We start from the raw sequence: 14,842 nt of genomic DNA on the forward strand, positions 1-14,842 counted from the left end.
CAGGATAGGTCTGCCAGTATTGATTTTGGGGGTTATGAACAAATTTTAGTGAGAAAAGTTTGCAAATACAAAATCCTTGAGTAAGAGGATCAACTATATTATGTAGGAAAGAAAAGCCTTACGTGATAAAGGTGAATAGAAGGAAAGGAGAGGAAAATCAAAGGTGACTCCTAAGTAATGAGGCTTGAGCAAATGGGTGGTTGGTGTAGGGAAAGCCAGATTTTCTGTTCTAGAATATTATATTTGCCTTCCAACTATAAGTATCAAGGATATAGTTGGATATAACATACTGGAACTTAGAGCTAGATATAAATTTGAAGGTTATTAAGTATATTGATGTTTTTATAACTATAGAGTTAATTTTTAAATACGCCCTGTTAATGGGTAAGGTAAAATTTTATATGTGGAGTCTTTGTGGGAGAACTTCTCTCACTCTAAAAATTAAGTGTGGTGTCCAATACTGATGGATGGATTTAGGGTCCCTCCTGCTCATGGAGGGTGCTGTGTTGTCCCAGATGAAGCTAATGCATCTCATAGGCTAGGCACCAATAGGATCTGCCACTCCCATCTCGCTCCATGCTCTGTGAGCCCATATAGACCCTTTCCAAGACTTCACATGCTCTAATCAACCTTCTAGCATCAAGGCATTTCAGAAGGTCCTTGAATCCCTTTGCTTGCAACTTTTATTGCTAACCATTCTATTATGTTGTAACTGTGTGAACATGTTTGTCCACTAGATTAAGCCAAAATGTGATCCTTGGCAAAAGAAGATTTTGACCAAACTGAAAGAACGGAAAAGAATAGATGTATTGATGCAACTCCAGGCAAAGTTTTTGAAAGTAAGAAATGGCCATATTCCCTTGTAGATAAAGTTCTTGCTAAAATCATTCTCAGGGGATCCCTGGGTGGTGCAGCGGTTTAGCGCCTGCCTTTGGCCCAGGGCGCGATCCTGAAGACCCGGGATCGAATCCCACGTCGGGCTCCTGGTACATGGAGCCTGCTTCTCCCTCTGCCTGTGTCTTTGCCTCTCTCTCTCTCTCTCTCTCTCTCTCTCTGTGACTATCATAAATAAATAAAAACTTAAAAAAATAAAATCATTCTCAGAAAATTGAATTTTCTTTTCCTTTTTAAGAAATATTAGCCATGGATTCACTATGAAGGCTTTATTTGGAACTTTCTAATCTTATTGCCAAAATTTTATAATCCTTTTAGTTTTCAGTAGAAAGTAACAAATTTTCCTGCTTTGGCACCAAAGTCTCTGTGCAACACTGACCTAATAGCACAACCTCCTTGAGTTTGTTTCCTCATTTGTGAAACAAAAATACAGTACGAAATTATCTTATTTTTATTGCAAAAAGCTCACAGTATAAAATTTCTCATCTTAATCATTTTAAACACCAGTTTAGTGGTATTCAATACATTCACACTGTCATGAAACAGATATACTGGAACTTTTTCATCCTGCCAAACTGAAGCTCTGTACCTATTAAACAACAATTCCCTACTTCTCCCCACAGTCCCTAGAAACCACCATTCTACCTTCTGTTTCATATATATAAAAAGTCTCATATAAGTAGACTCATACAGTATTAGTCTTTTTGTGACTGGCTTATTTCACTTAGGACAATGTCCTCAAGATTCATGCATGTGAATTCATTCATGTGACCAGATGTCTTCTCCCCTTTTTTTTCATGAACATTTTATCAGATTTTTTTTTAATATTTTTTTTTACTTATTCATGAGAGACACAGAGAGAGGCAGAAGACACAGGCAGAGGGAGAAACAGGCTCTCTGCAGGGAGCCGGTTATGGGACTGGATCCCGGGGACTTTGGGATCACGCCCTGAGCCAAACATAGATGCTCAACCACTGAGCCACCCAGGCATCCCCATTTTATCAGCTTTATTCACAATAGCCAAAAACTGGAAACAACCCAGATATATTTCAGCGAGTAAATAAACTAATTGTGGTGCATCTTGTACCATGGAATAGCAGTCATCTGTTAAAAAAACAAACAAACAAACAAACTAGCAATATATCCAAGAACCTGGATGAATCTCCAGAGAACTATGTGAGTGAAAAAAGTGAGTCCCATTAAGACCATATGAGTCCATTTATACAATACTCTTGAAATGACTAAGTATAGAAATGAAGACAGATTCGTGGATTGTAGGGGTTAAGGGAAGACTGGTGAGGAGGAGAGAGGAATATGGCGATAAAAGAGCAACATGTGGGATCCTTGTGGTGGTGGGTCTCTGCTATAAGTTGACTGTATCAATGTCAATATCCGGGCTGTGATACTGTACTATGGTTTTGCAAGATGTTAACACTGGTAGAAATGGGGTGAAGAGTACATGGGATCTCTTTTCTTAAATGGTGGTAAAATACACTTAACATGGAATTTTCTATTTTAAGCATTTTTAACTGTACAGTTCAGTGACATTAAGTACATTCATATTGTTGAGTAATCATCACCACCATCCATCTCCAGAACTCCTCACCTAGAAAATGAAACTGTATATTCATTAAACAACAACTCCTCATTCTTCCCTTCCCTTACTCCCTGTCAACCACCATTCTAATTTCTGTCTCAATGAGTTTGATTACTCTAGGTACCACCTATTAGTGAAATCATACAGTACTTGTCTTTTTATGACTGGCTTATTTAACCCACCCAGTTTCACCATGTTGTAGGATATATCAGAATTTCCTTCCCTTTTTAAGGCTGAATTATATTTCCTTGTGTATATCCACCTTATTTATTTATTTATTTATTTATTTATTTATTTATTTATTTATTTTTATCCACCATATTTTTAAAAATCTATTTGTTTTTTTTTTTTAAATCTATTTATTTGTTGATGGACATTTGGGTTGCTTCCACCTCATGGCTATTGTGAATAATGCTGCTATGAACATGAGTATGTAAACACTTTTTTGAGATCCTACTTTCAATTCTTTTGAATATAAACCCAGAAGTATAATTGCTGGGTCATAAGGTAATTCTGTTTTTAATTTTTTGAGGAATCTCCATACTATTTTCCATATCAGTTGCCTGCATTTTACAATACTATCAACAGTGCACAGGAGTTCCATTTTCTCTGCATTCTCACCAGCGCTTGTTCTTTCCTTCCTCCCTCCCTCCCTCCCTCCCTTCCTTCCTTCCTTCCTTTCCTTCCTTCCTTTCTTCCTTTCTTGTTCTTCTTCCTCCTCCTTCTTCTTGTTATTAGCCATCCTAATGTATATGAGGTGATATCTCATTTTGGTTTTGCTTTGCATTTCTCTGATGATTAGCGATTTTGAGAATCTTTTCATATGTTTCTCAGCCATTTGTATATAATATTTGGAAAAATGTTTATAGCAGTTCTTTGCCCATTTTTTAATTGGATTATTTGATTTTTGTTGTTGTAGTTGTGGTTGGGCTGTAGGAGTTCTTTATATATTCTGGATATTAACCTCTTATCAGATATATAATTTGCATATATATTCCCTCATTCTATAGGTTGCCTTTTCACTCTGTTAATTGTATCCTTTGATGGACAGAAGCTTTAAAGTTTTATATAGTCACATTTGTTTATTTTTGCTTTATTTGCCTGTGCTTTTGGTGTCATATCCAAGAAATCATTGCCAATTTCAATGTTATGAAGATTTCATAATCTGTTTTTGTCTAAGGGTTTTATAGTTTTAGGTCTTATGCTTAGGTCTTTAATCCATTATAAGTTAATTTTCTGTGTATGGTGTACAAAAGAGGCTTATTGTTCATTATTTTGCATGTGGATATCCTGTTTTCCTAGAATCATTTGCTGAAGAGACTGTCCCTTCTCTGTTGAATATATTGACATCCTTGTCTAAAATCATTTGGCCATATACTTGAAGGTTTACTTCTAGGCTCTCTATTCTATTTTCTGTTGGTCTGTATGCCCAATTTATTCCAGTACCACACCATTTTGACTACTGTAGCTTTGTAATATGGTTTGGAATTAGAAAATGTGGGTCCTCCAACTTTGTTCTTCTTTTTCAAAATTACATTGGCTATTTGGAGTCCCTTGAGATTTCATATGAATTTTAGGATGAATTTTTCTACTTCTACAAAAAAAAGCCATTGGAGTTTCGGTAGGGATTGGACTAAATGATACTTGAAGTTCCTTGTGATATTAAAATGACTGAAATACCATAATGCATATATCACTGCCATTGAACTTCAACTCTGGGACTCTTATTTGATCCTTTACCCCCAGAAGAGGAAAAGGAACATTTATTCAGTACCTACTACATGCCAGGCATTCCTGCAGCAATCCTGGGAAAGACATCATTAGTGTTCCTGTTAGGCTGACTTGTTCTGCTCTATGTGCTGAAGTCAGGATTCCAGCAGAGATATGAGCCCAGGCCTGTGTTCTTACAAAGCCTGCACTTTCCTCACACTACCCAGCTGCCTCTTCCTCCATCTCCTGGAGTTTCCTAATAGCAAACTGTGTTTGTATCCAAAACGATGGGTGTTTATCTTTTCATTGATGCCACAGCACTTCCAGGGATACAGTCTGCTATTGTGTTTAGAGGGTGGTCACAGAGTTTTAAATTTAAATATTTATGATGTTGAATGGATGCACATAAGGGAATCATGATGTTTGAGTCTGATGTTATTTATTTTTTAACTGAATAAAGCCCCACCTGGAGCTTCTTTCTTTTTGTGTCTATATGACCAAATTCTTGCTGAGAAGAAGGGAATAACTCTTTTCTGAACCATTCCTTTTCCTCTTGCTCTACTTGAGATTTCCAGCCCTGAACGAGTAATGCAAGTGCTCCAAGACCACGCTGCAAAGACCATCATGCTGGCTCCATCTCATCCAACTTTTGTGGCTTCCCAGGGTTTGCATCAATGCAACTATGATCAAATCTGGGAGAATATTTATAGCAACATCAACCTCTACCAGGTACGACAGGAAGAAATAACCAATATGCCTTTCTATTCAACTCACTACCTATGTGTAGACCTTAGAAATTTACTTTGGTAATCTTTCAGAGACCCTCCCCATAAAAGCTTTATTAACCAGCCAGGATTGTTTGTATTATAAAAAAGACTAAATGATAATTAAAAAGAGGGACATAAAAAGGTGTTATATAAGATCTTGCTGCTGGGACATACACTAACCACTTACATACCAATACAAAGCTGCACACTCTAGTGATAAACACCAAATGAGTTGGACAATTGTTAAACATTGTGAGTGTTTAGAGGCACAATGGTCCCCCCAGGGTTGATTTTTTTGGGAAAAGCCTCTTGAAGGAGAATGAAATTATACTGGGCTTGAGGGAATCGTCGGGCCTAGGGAAGTGGTGGTGGAGAGGGAAGCAGATCCTAGGAAGGAAGCATGAACACCAATGCAGAGAAGACACTGTGGAATGTTCAAGATCAACTTGGTTGAGTGAAAGATTCATGTGGAAATATAGGGAAGAGAAGTTTTTTTAAGGGGGAGGAGAGAACAAGTTGTGAATGCCCATAGATTTCAGACAAAGGAATTTGTGCTTTATCCTACAAGGGAAGTGACATATACAAAGCCTTATTTTTTTAGCAAGATTGATGTGGCAGCAAGGTATTAGTTGGATTGGAAGGGGGAGAGACTGGAGGCAGGGAAGCCAGCTAGATAGCTACTACATAGGATAGGCTTAAAGTTTGGCAATGAAAGGCAATTTCTACACAAAGCTATTGGATATTTCTCTTTACAATGATACTGTAACATTTTAAAATAATCTGCTATTGTTTATTCATTGCTTTAAGAGAAGAGTTTTGTTTTCTTTGCTTATTTAAGATAGGAATACTCAATGTGTTTATGGTCTGGGAGGAATGGGCAGTGAAGAAGAACAAGAGATGGAAGATATGAAGGGGTAAATTTGAGAAACAGATGACCTGGGAAAGAGGAAGGGATGGGATGAAGAAACCAGTTGAAGGAGTAATTTTGAGAAAAGGAGAATAGCATTACTTCCCTTGAGGTGAATGAGATATATAGAATTGTCGGGTACAAAAAGGTAAGATGTCATAGCTTGTAAATGGCCCTGGCCCTGGTTGTTTCAGAGAGGGAAGGGGGAGGATGTCTGCATTAGTGAGATGGAAAATTAAAGTGACATGTGAGGAGGTGGATCACTGTGGGAAATGCCAGAGGGCCACCAATGAGAAAAGAATATAAGGATGACCATGTAGCTAGAGGGCCCAGTTGAAGTAAGAGGGCATGACTTTTAGTGAGCCTAATCTACATAGTAATCCTATTAGTTTCACCCCTAAAAATAATTGTAATAATTTATACATAAAGTCGAAGGCATCAAGAAGTTTAGTAGAATGCTAGAGAGAGAAGCCAGCACTGCCATGGTCCATCATCCCAGGCTGGTTATGGAAGAGAGTGAAACCTAAATGAATTACAGATTGGTTGGAAGCAAAAACGTAAGTGCATGCATGTGTACACACACACACACACACACACACACACCACAACTTTTACAACTTTTCAACCTGTTTAGATAAGGATCTAGAGAATCTAATTAAAAATGAGTTGGCCAAACAGATCGGACACAGATCCAGGATATCATGGAATGGATCTACCTGGCCTCTGGATTCCCTGCCAGGGCACACAACTACCAGTGACACTCCTCAGCTTGCATCTTTCCAGAGTACAAAAAACAGCATCTTTCCTATCCCATTGCCATTTCACAGTGAAGTCTATGTCACCCAGAAGACCTTGTACTGGCAAGGGGACAAAACATCTGGCTCTTTTGCTTCTTGAACCAAACTTAAGGGGAAAGAGGTAGGGAGTAGGAAGGCTTGGAGGACATTGAAGGCAGAGGCATCCCAGACCTCTGCTCCTAGGATCCTGGACGGTGCTTCTCGATCCTGATATAATCCTCCCTTACCTGAATTCTGGTATTAATATCTGATGGCCACCGCAAGTCTGTTTTCCTCCTTGACTAGGAGAATGGGGGAATTAAATTCCTGGAGGCCAGATGAGGGGGAAAAGAGGTGAATATGAGTAAAGGAGAGGTAGGAGGCAAAAGAAGAGGGAGTCAGAAGTGAAGAGCTTCATGTTTGAAGTCATTGAGAAGTGATGGTCCGGGATCTGGCTAGGCCAGCAGGCCAGAGATGTAGCAGTGCCCATGGGGACTCAGAGGACAAAGGAGGTTATCATGGAAAAGCAGAAAGTGCAGGGCAAGACCAGGAGATGATGGCTCAGGTGGGTGTTGAAAGGCAGAAAACCCTAAGCAACAGTGTGAGGAGCCCAGCCACACAGTGGGGAAAACTGACACTTCCTGTCATTCTGTTGCTGCTTCCCTCCATTTGCCGATGAGATGGAAAGTCAGGGTATGATGAAATGCAGTCTCTGCTTTCACCAAAGTCTGTTTTGAATGCAGTTGCCCAGTGTTAAATAGGAGGGGGAAAGAAGAGAGAGAGAGAGAGAGAGAGAGAGAAAGAAAACCACTTCCTCTGGCTATTTACTGACTTGTAAATGTTGTTCGTAGAATTGACCAAAGGGAGAAAAATGTGAGCACCTATTTTTCAAGTTGATTTATGGTAAACAGATCCTAAAAAGACTTAGGTTACCTATAGATTTCAGAGGTGGAGCCTGAGGGGAGACACAGAGCCCACCCAAATTACCCTACTGTTAGTGTCCTGTTTCTTGTTCCTGCAAGTTTCCTGTTCATTCATTCATTCATTCATTCAGTGACTATTACACAGATGCTGCCTCTGTGCCAGGAGCTGTGCTGCTCAGGGAATGAAACATGCAATAAACAGGTGAACTAGAGCACATCTACCTCTCTGCCTTGTGGGTGCAATGAGGAAAACCACAGGGACAGGAGGCAGTGGGGTAGAGAGAAGCACCCTTTGATAGATGGACCAAGCTCTTTCAGAGTTGGGGACCTCTGAGCTAACATTTGATGAATGAGAAGGAGTCAGCCACACTAGAGAAGAGCTTTCCAAGCGGGGAATAGAAAATAGCACAGTGTTTGAAGAAGAAAATCCCGAAGCAACCATCCATGGGTTTCTACTTCCCTTCACATTTTTCTGTGGGCGTTACTTTGTGACCTGACCTCCTTATGTATTTCTGCTCTGGTCAAGAGGCACTTTCTACAGTATCCGGATGCTATTCTAAATGTTGAATACTAGCTAGATGAGATTAGGATGAAGTTAAAGATGGAAGATGAAGAAGTCACAGGAACATGGGTATGAATTTTAAAGCTCTGTGACTATTTTGCAAGCATGTAGCAGTCAAGTATGAATTTTAGCATCCATACGGCGGCCAGCATTTTGATTCTGAAGTTGGCAAGTGACAATAAATAATCCCATAAAAAAAAACTTTGTTAAGGGCCTTCTGCATGAAGGAAAGCAAACCTCATAGGACAGTCGGTTCTGACAGCTCTGAAGGATGTAAGCACTAATTATAGCACAACCACGAGACAGTTTCTGGTCAGTTTTCAGTGAATACTCTTTACCAGTAGCCTTTCCTTAGGGAATCTTTTAGAAAATAAACATTTTATTTTATTTTATTTTTTAAACGTTTTATTTGAGAATAGTTTTAGATTTACAGAAAAGTTACAAAGAGTACAAAGAGATCCCAGGAATCTCCTGTCCAGTTTCTCCTATTATTAACATATTACTTTGCCACACCTAAGGAACCAGCATTGGTACATTACTGATATCTAAACTAGATGATACTTGGAATTTACTGGTTTTTCCATTAATGTCTTCTTTGCACTACTATGACTGCCTTTAAATGTCATATTTCCCAGTGTCCTCAGATCTGTGCTATTGTCTCAGTCTTTCCCTGATGGTCTTTGGGCGTACTGACCAGGCAACCTAGAGAACATTCCCTAATTTGAATTTGCCTGATGTTTTTCTCATGTCTACCGAGGTTATAGGTTTGGAGGACGAACACCCCAGAGGTGAAGTGCCCTTCTTGTCAGATCGTATCTGGGGCAGATGCTATCAACCTGATTTATTGCTGAGGATGTTAAACTTGATATGTCATGTAGCTCGTGATGTTTGCTAGGTTTTTGCACTGTCAAGTTACCATTTTTCTCCCTAAGAAGTTGTTGGGAATTAATTTTAAGCTACAGAAATAATATATAAACATCTTCTCCTTCTCCATTTTTGTTAATGCTTTAACTTTAACTAACAGGAATTCCAATACTGGCCCCCATTCCACTTCCTCACTTCCTCCACTATTATTGCTTCAACTTTATCAGTACATTTATATTCAAACATATGTCCTCATTTTAAAAATATATATGTATATAATAAAATTTTGTGTTTTAGTTTTCTATACAAATGATCTGTCTTACCCTATGGATATCTTTGCTAACTTTCTTTGTTTACCCAACAGTATGTCTTAGAAATCTGTCTCTGTTGTTCTTTTTAATGGCTGCATTATATTTTATTATTTCCTACAGATCACACAGACACTTCCCTGTGGATACCTGTTGCCATTTTTACCATATTAGAAACCATTCCTACTGAACTTTCTTGTACATTCCTCCTTGGGCACATGTGTGTTTCTTTAGATTAGATATTTAGAAGTATATTTTCTGGGTCACTGAACATGCACATTCAAATGTTTCCATAGATCTTGCCAAAGTGGTTTACCATTTTTCCCCCAACCAGCAAATTATAAGAAAACTTGCATCTTAATATTGAATATGTTTGTCTGAACTTATTAATATTGAATAATGTTTCTATCACAGTTTGAACTGCCTTTTATTTACCATTGGCCTGTAAGGCTAGCTACTCATTTCTTTACACACAATTATTTTTCCAGATTCTCTTAAAGATCTGGGTTTGGGGGATAAGGAAGAAATATCAAATTTTCTTATAATTGTTAATTGAAGATCATCTATAACTAAAAGAAATAATTCTGGTCTACAAGGACTACATTTTGGGGGATATCTTTTGGAAAAAAAAAAACCTTAAAAATAATTTAACTGTAATCCTAATCAGAAGGAAGAGACCAGCCAGCCCTGAGTGCATCCTCCCAAACCTCCCAAACTTGTATTATATCAATTTACTTGTGTTCAATGCCATTCCCCAAGAAAACATCTGTTCATTAAAATGGCTATTTATGTAGAGATATTAAATACTACTACTGACCATCATATTTCTAAGGATATGGTTTCAATTGGTCACTGCTCTTTAACTTTATGGAGTGCTGCAGTGGCAGAAACCACTGTATCTTTTGCCTCTGCTTTTGCTTCTCTCTGGCCACACTAAGGAGAGGGAAAGAAGATAGCCATTTTCCCCTCTCGGTGTTACTGTTCCCCTCCATTTCCAGAGATATAATGAGTCCATGGTGTGCCCTCACAAAAGTGCTGTTGTATATAGTAGTTCCAGTGTGCAAGAAGTTCAGGGAAATGTAAAACACTTCTTGGCTGGCTTCCATCACCAAATTCAATAGAACATTTAAAAAACAAACATTTTCTGTTGATAATAATGACATGTATTTGTCAAAGAAAATTGGGGAAATATAGCAAAGTTCAAGGAAGAAAATAAAAATCAGCCATTATCTTGCCACCCAAATATAACAATAATATTGTTAACATTTGGTATCTATCCTTCTAGTCTTTTTATTCTGTAGATATACACAAATAAGCCGTAGGGACATTTAGGAGGTGGGAAATACATTATAGACTTCTGTTCCCTCTAATTTTTTTTTTTATTTTTTTTTTATTTATTTATGATAGTCACAGAGAGAGAGAGAGAGAGGCAGAGATATAGGCAGAGGGAGAAGCAGGCTCCATGCACCGGCAGCCCGACGTGGGATTCGATCCCGGGTCTCCAGGATCGCGCCCTGGGCCAAAGGCAGGCGCCAAACCGCTGCGCCACCCAGGGATCCCCCTGTTCCCTCTAATTATTCCCTCCCTCCACCTCCCACTCCACTGCCCCTGCCAGTTTCCCAGAAGAAAATGAGATTTGCAATCAGTAGAAATCTCAGAACTGTCAAAATACTAGCAAAGACCATGCTGGCAAAAACCTAGCCACCAGGTAGAGTAAATGTCAGAGGATTTACCTACCTAGGAAGACGGAACAAACGCAGGTGATGTTGACATTCTGGTTTCTGGTCAGCCCCACTGCTTACCTGCACTGTGTCCAGTCCTCTAAGAGAAATAGTTGTGCACTTTGGGTGTTTCCTAAGCAGTTTACCTCTGTGGGCTGTGGCTGGTTCTCTTTTTCCAGAAGGTGCTGGGCTCTCTCCCTTTACTCACCCTACCCTGTTGTGCCCCCTTCCTTTCTTCCCGGCAGCCTACAGGTCCAGCAATACTTCTGTGGGCTTATTCAGTCATAAACTTCATAGAGTCTTTCACAGTAACTTGATGTCACTTTCTGTTCCTTCCTATGTAATTCTGGGTAATTTAAGAAGCAGCTGAAAGAGTCACGGTCCCATCAGAGAAAGGCTGTGGTACTGAGCCTGCCCTCTGGAGTCATGCCAGGCAATGCTGAATTGCAAGATAAGAGCCCCAGAGGCCTGAGAGGCAAAAATCTTCAGTAGAGCCCCTCTTACCCATAATTCTGGGCGAAATAGAAACTTAAAATTCAACTTCCCTCATAGAGCAAATGATTTCCCACAGATTTTCTTAAAATAACAGATATTCTCTTAATTTGGGGATGATGATCTTGTGTGTTTCTGTATCAAAGAACAGGAATGCACCATGTCATCTCCTACGGCCTTTTCCAGTCCTACAGCTATGGGATGTTTACATGGAAATACACCAATGGACACACTTAAGGAGCTAACTGTCCCAAAGGCAGAATGGGAAGCCATTTAATGATACTTGATTAGACAGTTTTCTCTCTCACTTACTCTTCCTAATATCCGTGTCCCAAGTTTTCCTCTCCACTGCCTATCATAAATGCCAATAGTGTATCTTTAGAGTCTTGGGTACTCTATTAGTCAAAATTATATTTAGCTGTTGGTCATAATTAAACAGAGAATAGCAGAGGATTAAAGGAAATGGGAATTTCTTTCTCTCTCCCTCATATGAAGATCCAGGGGTAGGAAGTACAGAGCTGGCATGATGTGATGACTGTTGCATGAAGTCTTCAGGGATCCATGCTCTTTCTATCCTGGAGTTCCAACAAATGTGGCTTCCATACCTGAGATCAACACCTGGTCTGAGGTGGAGCTCCAGCTGTCACATTCATGTCCTAAGCAGCAGGATAGACAATAAGGGTGAGAAGCTGCCACTTCAGGAAACTCCCAGAAGCTGCCACATGGCATTTTCATTTTCATTCCATTGTCCAGAACTTAGTCACATAGCTATACCTAGACGCAAAGGAGGCTTGGAAATGTCATCTCCATCTGGGTGGCCAGGTGCCAAGATAAATATTTAACTACTGTAGGAAGAGTTGCATTTAAAATGGATCTTGGGGAGCAATCAGCAGTTTTTGCCACAAGGACTTATTGGAATTCCAAAAACCAACTATTAGAATATAAGTAACCCAAAGAGTGGGGTTCCAACCTAACTTGTTGCCACTCAGTGTTTTTGTGGGTATCAGCACTACTATGAAAGGCTATGTGTTATGAGAACGGGTATATGCCCAGGGGCAGGAGAGAGGACAGCTAAGAAAGGGGATGCCAGAGGGTCAGGGGCAGGTTCATTCATCAATATCACCTTCACAGTTTTCCCTTAGGACTCTGTGTGTGTACCTCAACCTGCTTGACATCAGGAAAAATACCTGTAGAAATAAACATAAACCATGAATTCTGTGACAGATCCTTAGAGAGCTGACTGACTACTATAATCCATGGCCAGGGGGAGAACTAGCATGTATTGGGCACCTATGAGGTGCCAATCATTATGCATTAATTCTCACAGCAACTTATTTTCTATTATTATGCTGTTTTACACGTGTGAAAATAGGATCAAGACTTTAAATAACTAAATCATTTAGCTGAAAAGTAGAAAGAGGCATTTAATCCACTGATCTCTCTCAGGCCAGAACAAGACTAGATTAGAGATGCTCAAGGTTTCGAACATCTACAAATCTATGTATCAACTTTTTGTAAGTGAATCATGTAAAAGATGTGTGTTGGGGGATGATATTTAAAAGCTATGAATAGTTCTGTAAAACAAAGACTAAATAAGAATAAAAACAGTAACCTCTAATTAATTTTAGAAATCCAGATTTTCATATGCCACATTGCAATGGATCAGGATGCTCTTCTGCTTTTTCATCTAAATATGCCTTGGATCACGGGATTTAATTTTGTGGTGACCTGATTGTGATTTTGTTGGTAATATTGCAAATGATTATGTAATTCAACTAATGCTACTTTTTTAATAGAATGAAAATATGAGGGAAGATGACCATTCAATGGAACAAAATGAAAATGACCTAGCACAAATAAGTCTGTGCCAACATGCAGATAAGCCTGTCAAGCAGAAAAAAGAGAAAGGGTAAAATTAAATCATTTTATTGGTGACTCGAGAAAATGGATTAAACACTGTGGGGAAAATTGAGTGACTGATTAATAGGTAGATTACATGTTAACTCAAAAATATTTGAAGCTGAAATAAAAGCAAGACTGTTAAAGCAGGTCAGACAACTAAATTAATGTTTCACCCTAGGACTGGATTTTTCACAAGAGCAATTGCTAAGGAAATTTCTTTTTATATTTATACAGAGAGAGTATTTTTCTTCTAGTATAGTTCTAAAAAGTACTACTGTGAAACTCCCTGAAGTTAAATAAAATGACTTCAATTTGGTATATATGAATTTTCTGAGCCACTTTGAGGTGAAAAGCATTTATTCTCTCTCTTTTTTTTTTTTTTTTTTGCCTGCTAAAGGTACAGCTATGCAATGGCCCTCCAACTGTTGGGTTTGGATGATGGGACTGGACCCAGTGATAGGGGTCCTGTCCTGATGAGAGGGACCTACCTATCCTTTCTGTATCTGCGCCACCTGCGAATCAGGGAGCTGCAGGTATGTGTATGGCATGGCATGCTGGCTTCAGGCACCTGGAATATTTGTTTGTCTACTAGGGTGGCTTTCCTGCTATTCCAGTAGCAATGCATTTTTACATTCTGTTCTTTGTTCTGGTTTTCACAAAATCAGGCCTTCTAGGGGTGGTATGTTTCTTTCTCAGCAATGGAGTTGTCTTGCCAACTTCTAGGGCCCCATTCAGTTTTACTCTGTTCTGTAGGGCTAGCAAAGGGCAGAGTCCTGACCCGGTCTTTCTTTGTTTCAGCGAATCTGTTTAGGAATTCTGAACTATTTCAGATCCGTTGAGCGAACACTGACAATCAATACTTCAGGCCTTACAATGGTTGCAGGGAGTCTGGTCTCCACCATCGAAGATAGTTCCTGGGTAAATATGGCTAAAGGAGGCTTGGGCACCTTGCAAGGCCTAGGAACTCACCACTATGTCCATGGAACATCTGCCGAGCACAAGGTGAGGTTAAGATTCTGCTGAGATTTTTTTTTCTCCCTTGGTTATCTTGTCTCCCAAGCCACCTTCTTCTTAGCACCTGGAGTCAGTTAACATGTCTTTACAGAGAAACTCTAATACGACCCTCTTTGATATTACTAGCGGTACCTTTCTGCCTCTTTCCTGTTTTCTAAGACCCTAGTGAAAAAATAGATTAGAAAACAAAGGTAGAAAATTTTTGAAAATAAAATCTCTTTTATCCCTCTAAAACCCTGTTTGCCCCTTGGTGCTTTTAATATCTCTTGAATATATTTTTCTATAGTCCACAAAATTCATATCAAATCCCTTTCTTTGGGAGTAAAGTTGAAAATGCCTACATTTTCTTGGAATAGTGTAAATACTCTTGCAATAGTTTCATCTCAATCTCTAGAAAGTTTATTC

At 39.1% G+C, this 14,842-nt stretch overlaps 1 protein-coding gene across 1 annotated transcript in view; it reads left to right on the forward strand.

Annotated features, from left to right (window-relative positions):
* Positions 1-14,842, forward strand: part of LOC612235 — a 136,373-nt gene that overhangs the window by 12,749 nt on the left and 108,782 nt on the right. Inside the window, exons 8-12 of the mRNA XM_038554893.1 lie at positions 738-839; positions 4,769-4,930; positions 13,318-13,430; positions 13,821-13,956; positions 14,222-14,425. Coding sequence (XP_038410821.1) covers positions 738-839; positions 4,769-4,930; positions 13,318-13,430; positions 13,821-13,956; positions 14,222-14,425 — 717 coding nt within the window. The remainder of the gene's footprint in view (positions 1-737; positions 840-4,768; positions 4,931-13,317; positions 13,431-13,820; positions 13,957-14,221; positions 14,426-14,842) is intronic.

This window comes from Canis lupus, chromosome 12 (assembly GCF_011100685.1).
Source record: "Canis lupus familiaris isolate Mischka breed German Shepherd chromosome 12, alternate assembly UU_Cfam_GSD_1.0, whole genome shotgun sequence".
Lineage (NCBI taxonomy): Eukaryota > Metazoa > Chordata > Mammalia > Carnivora > Canidae > Canis > Canis lupus.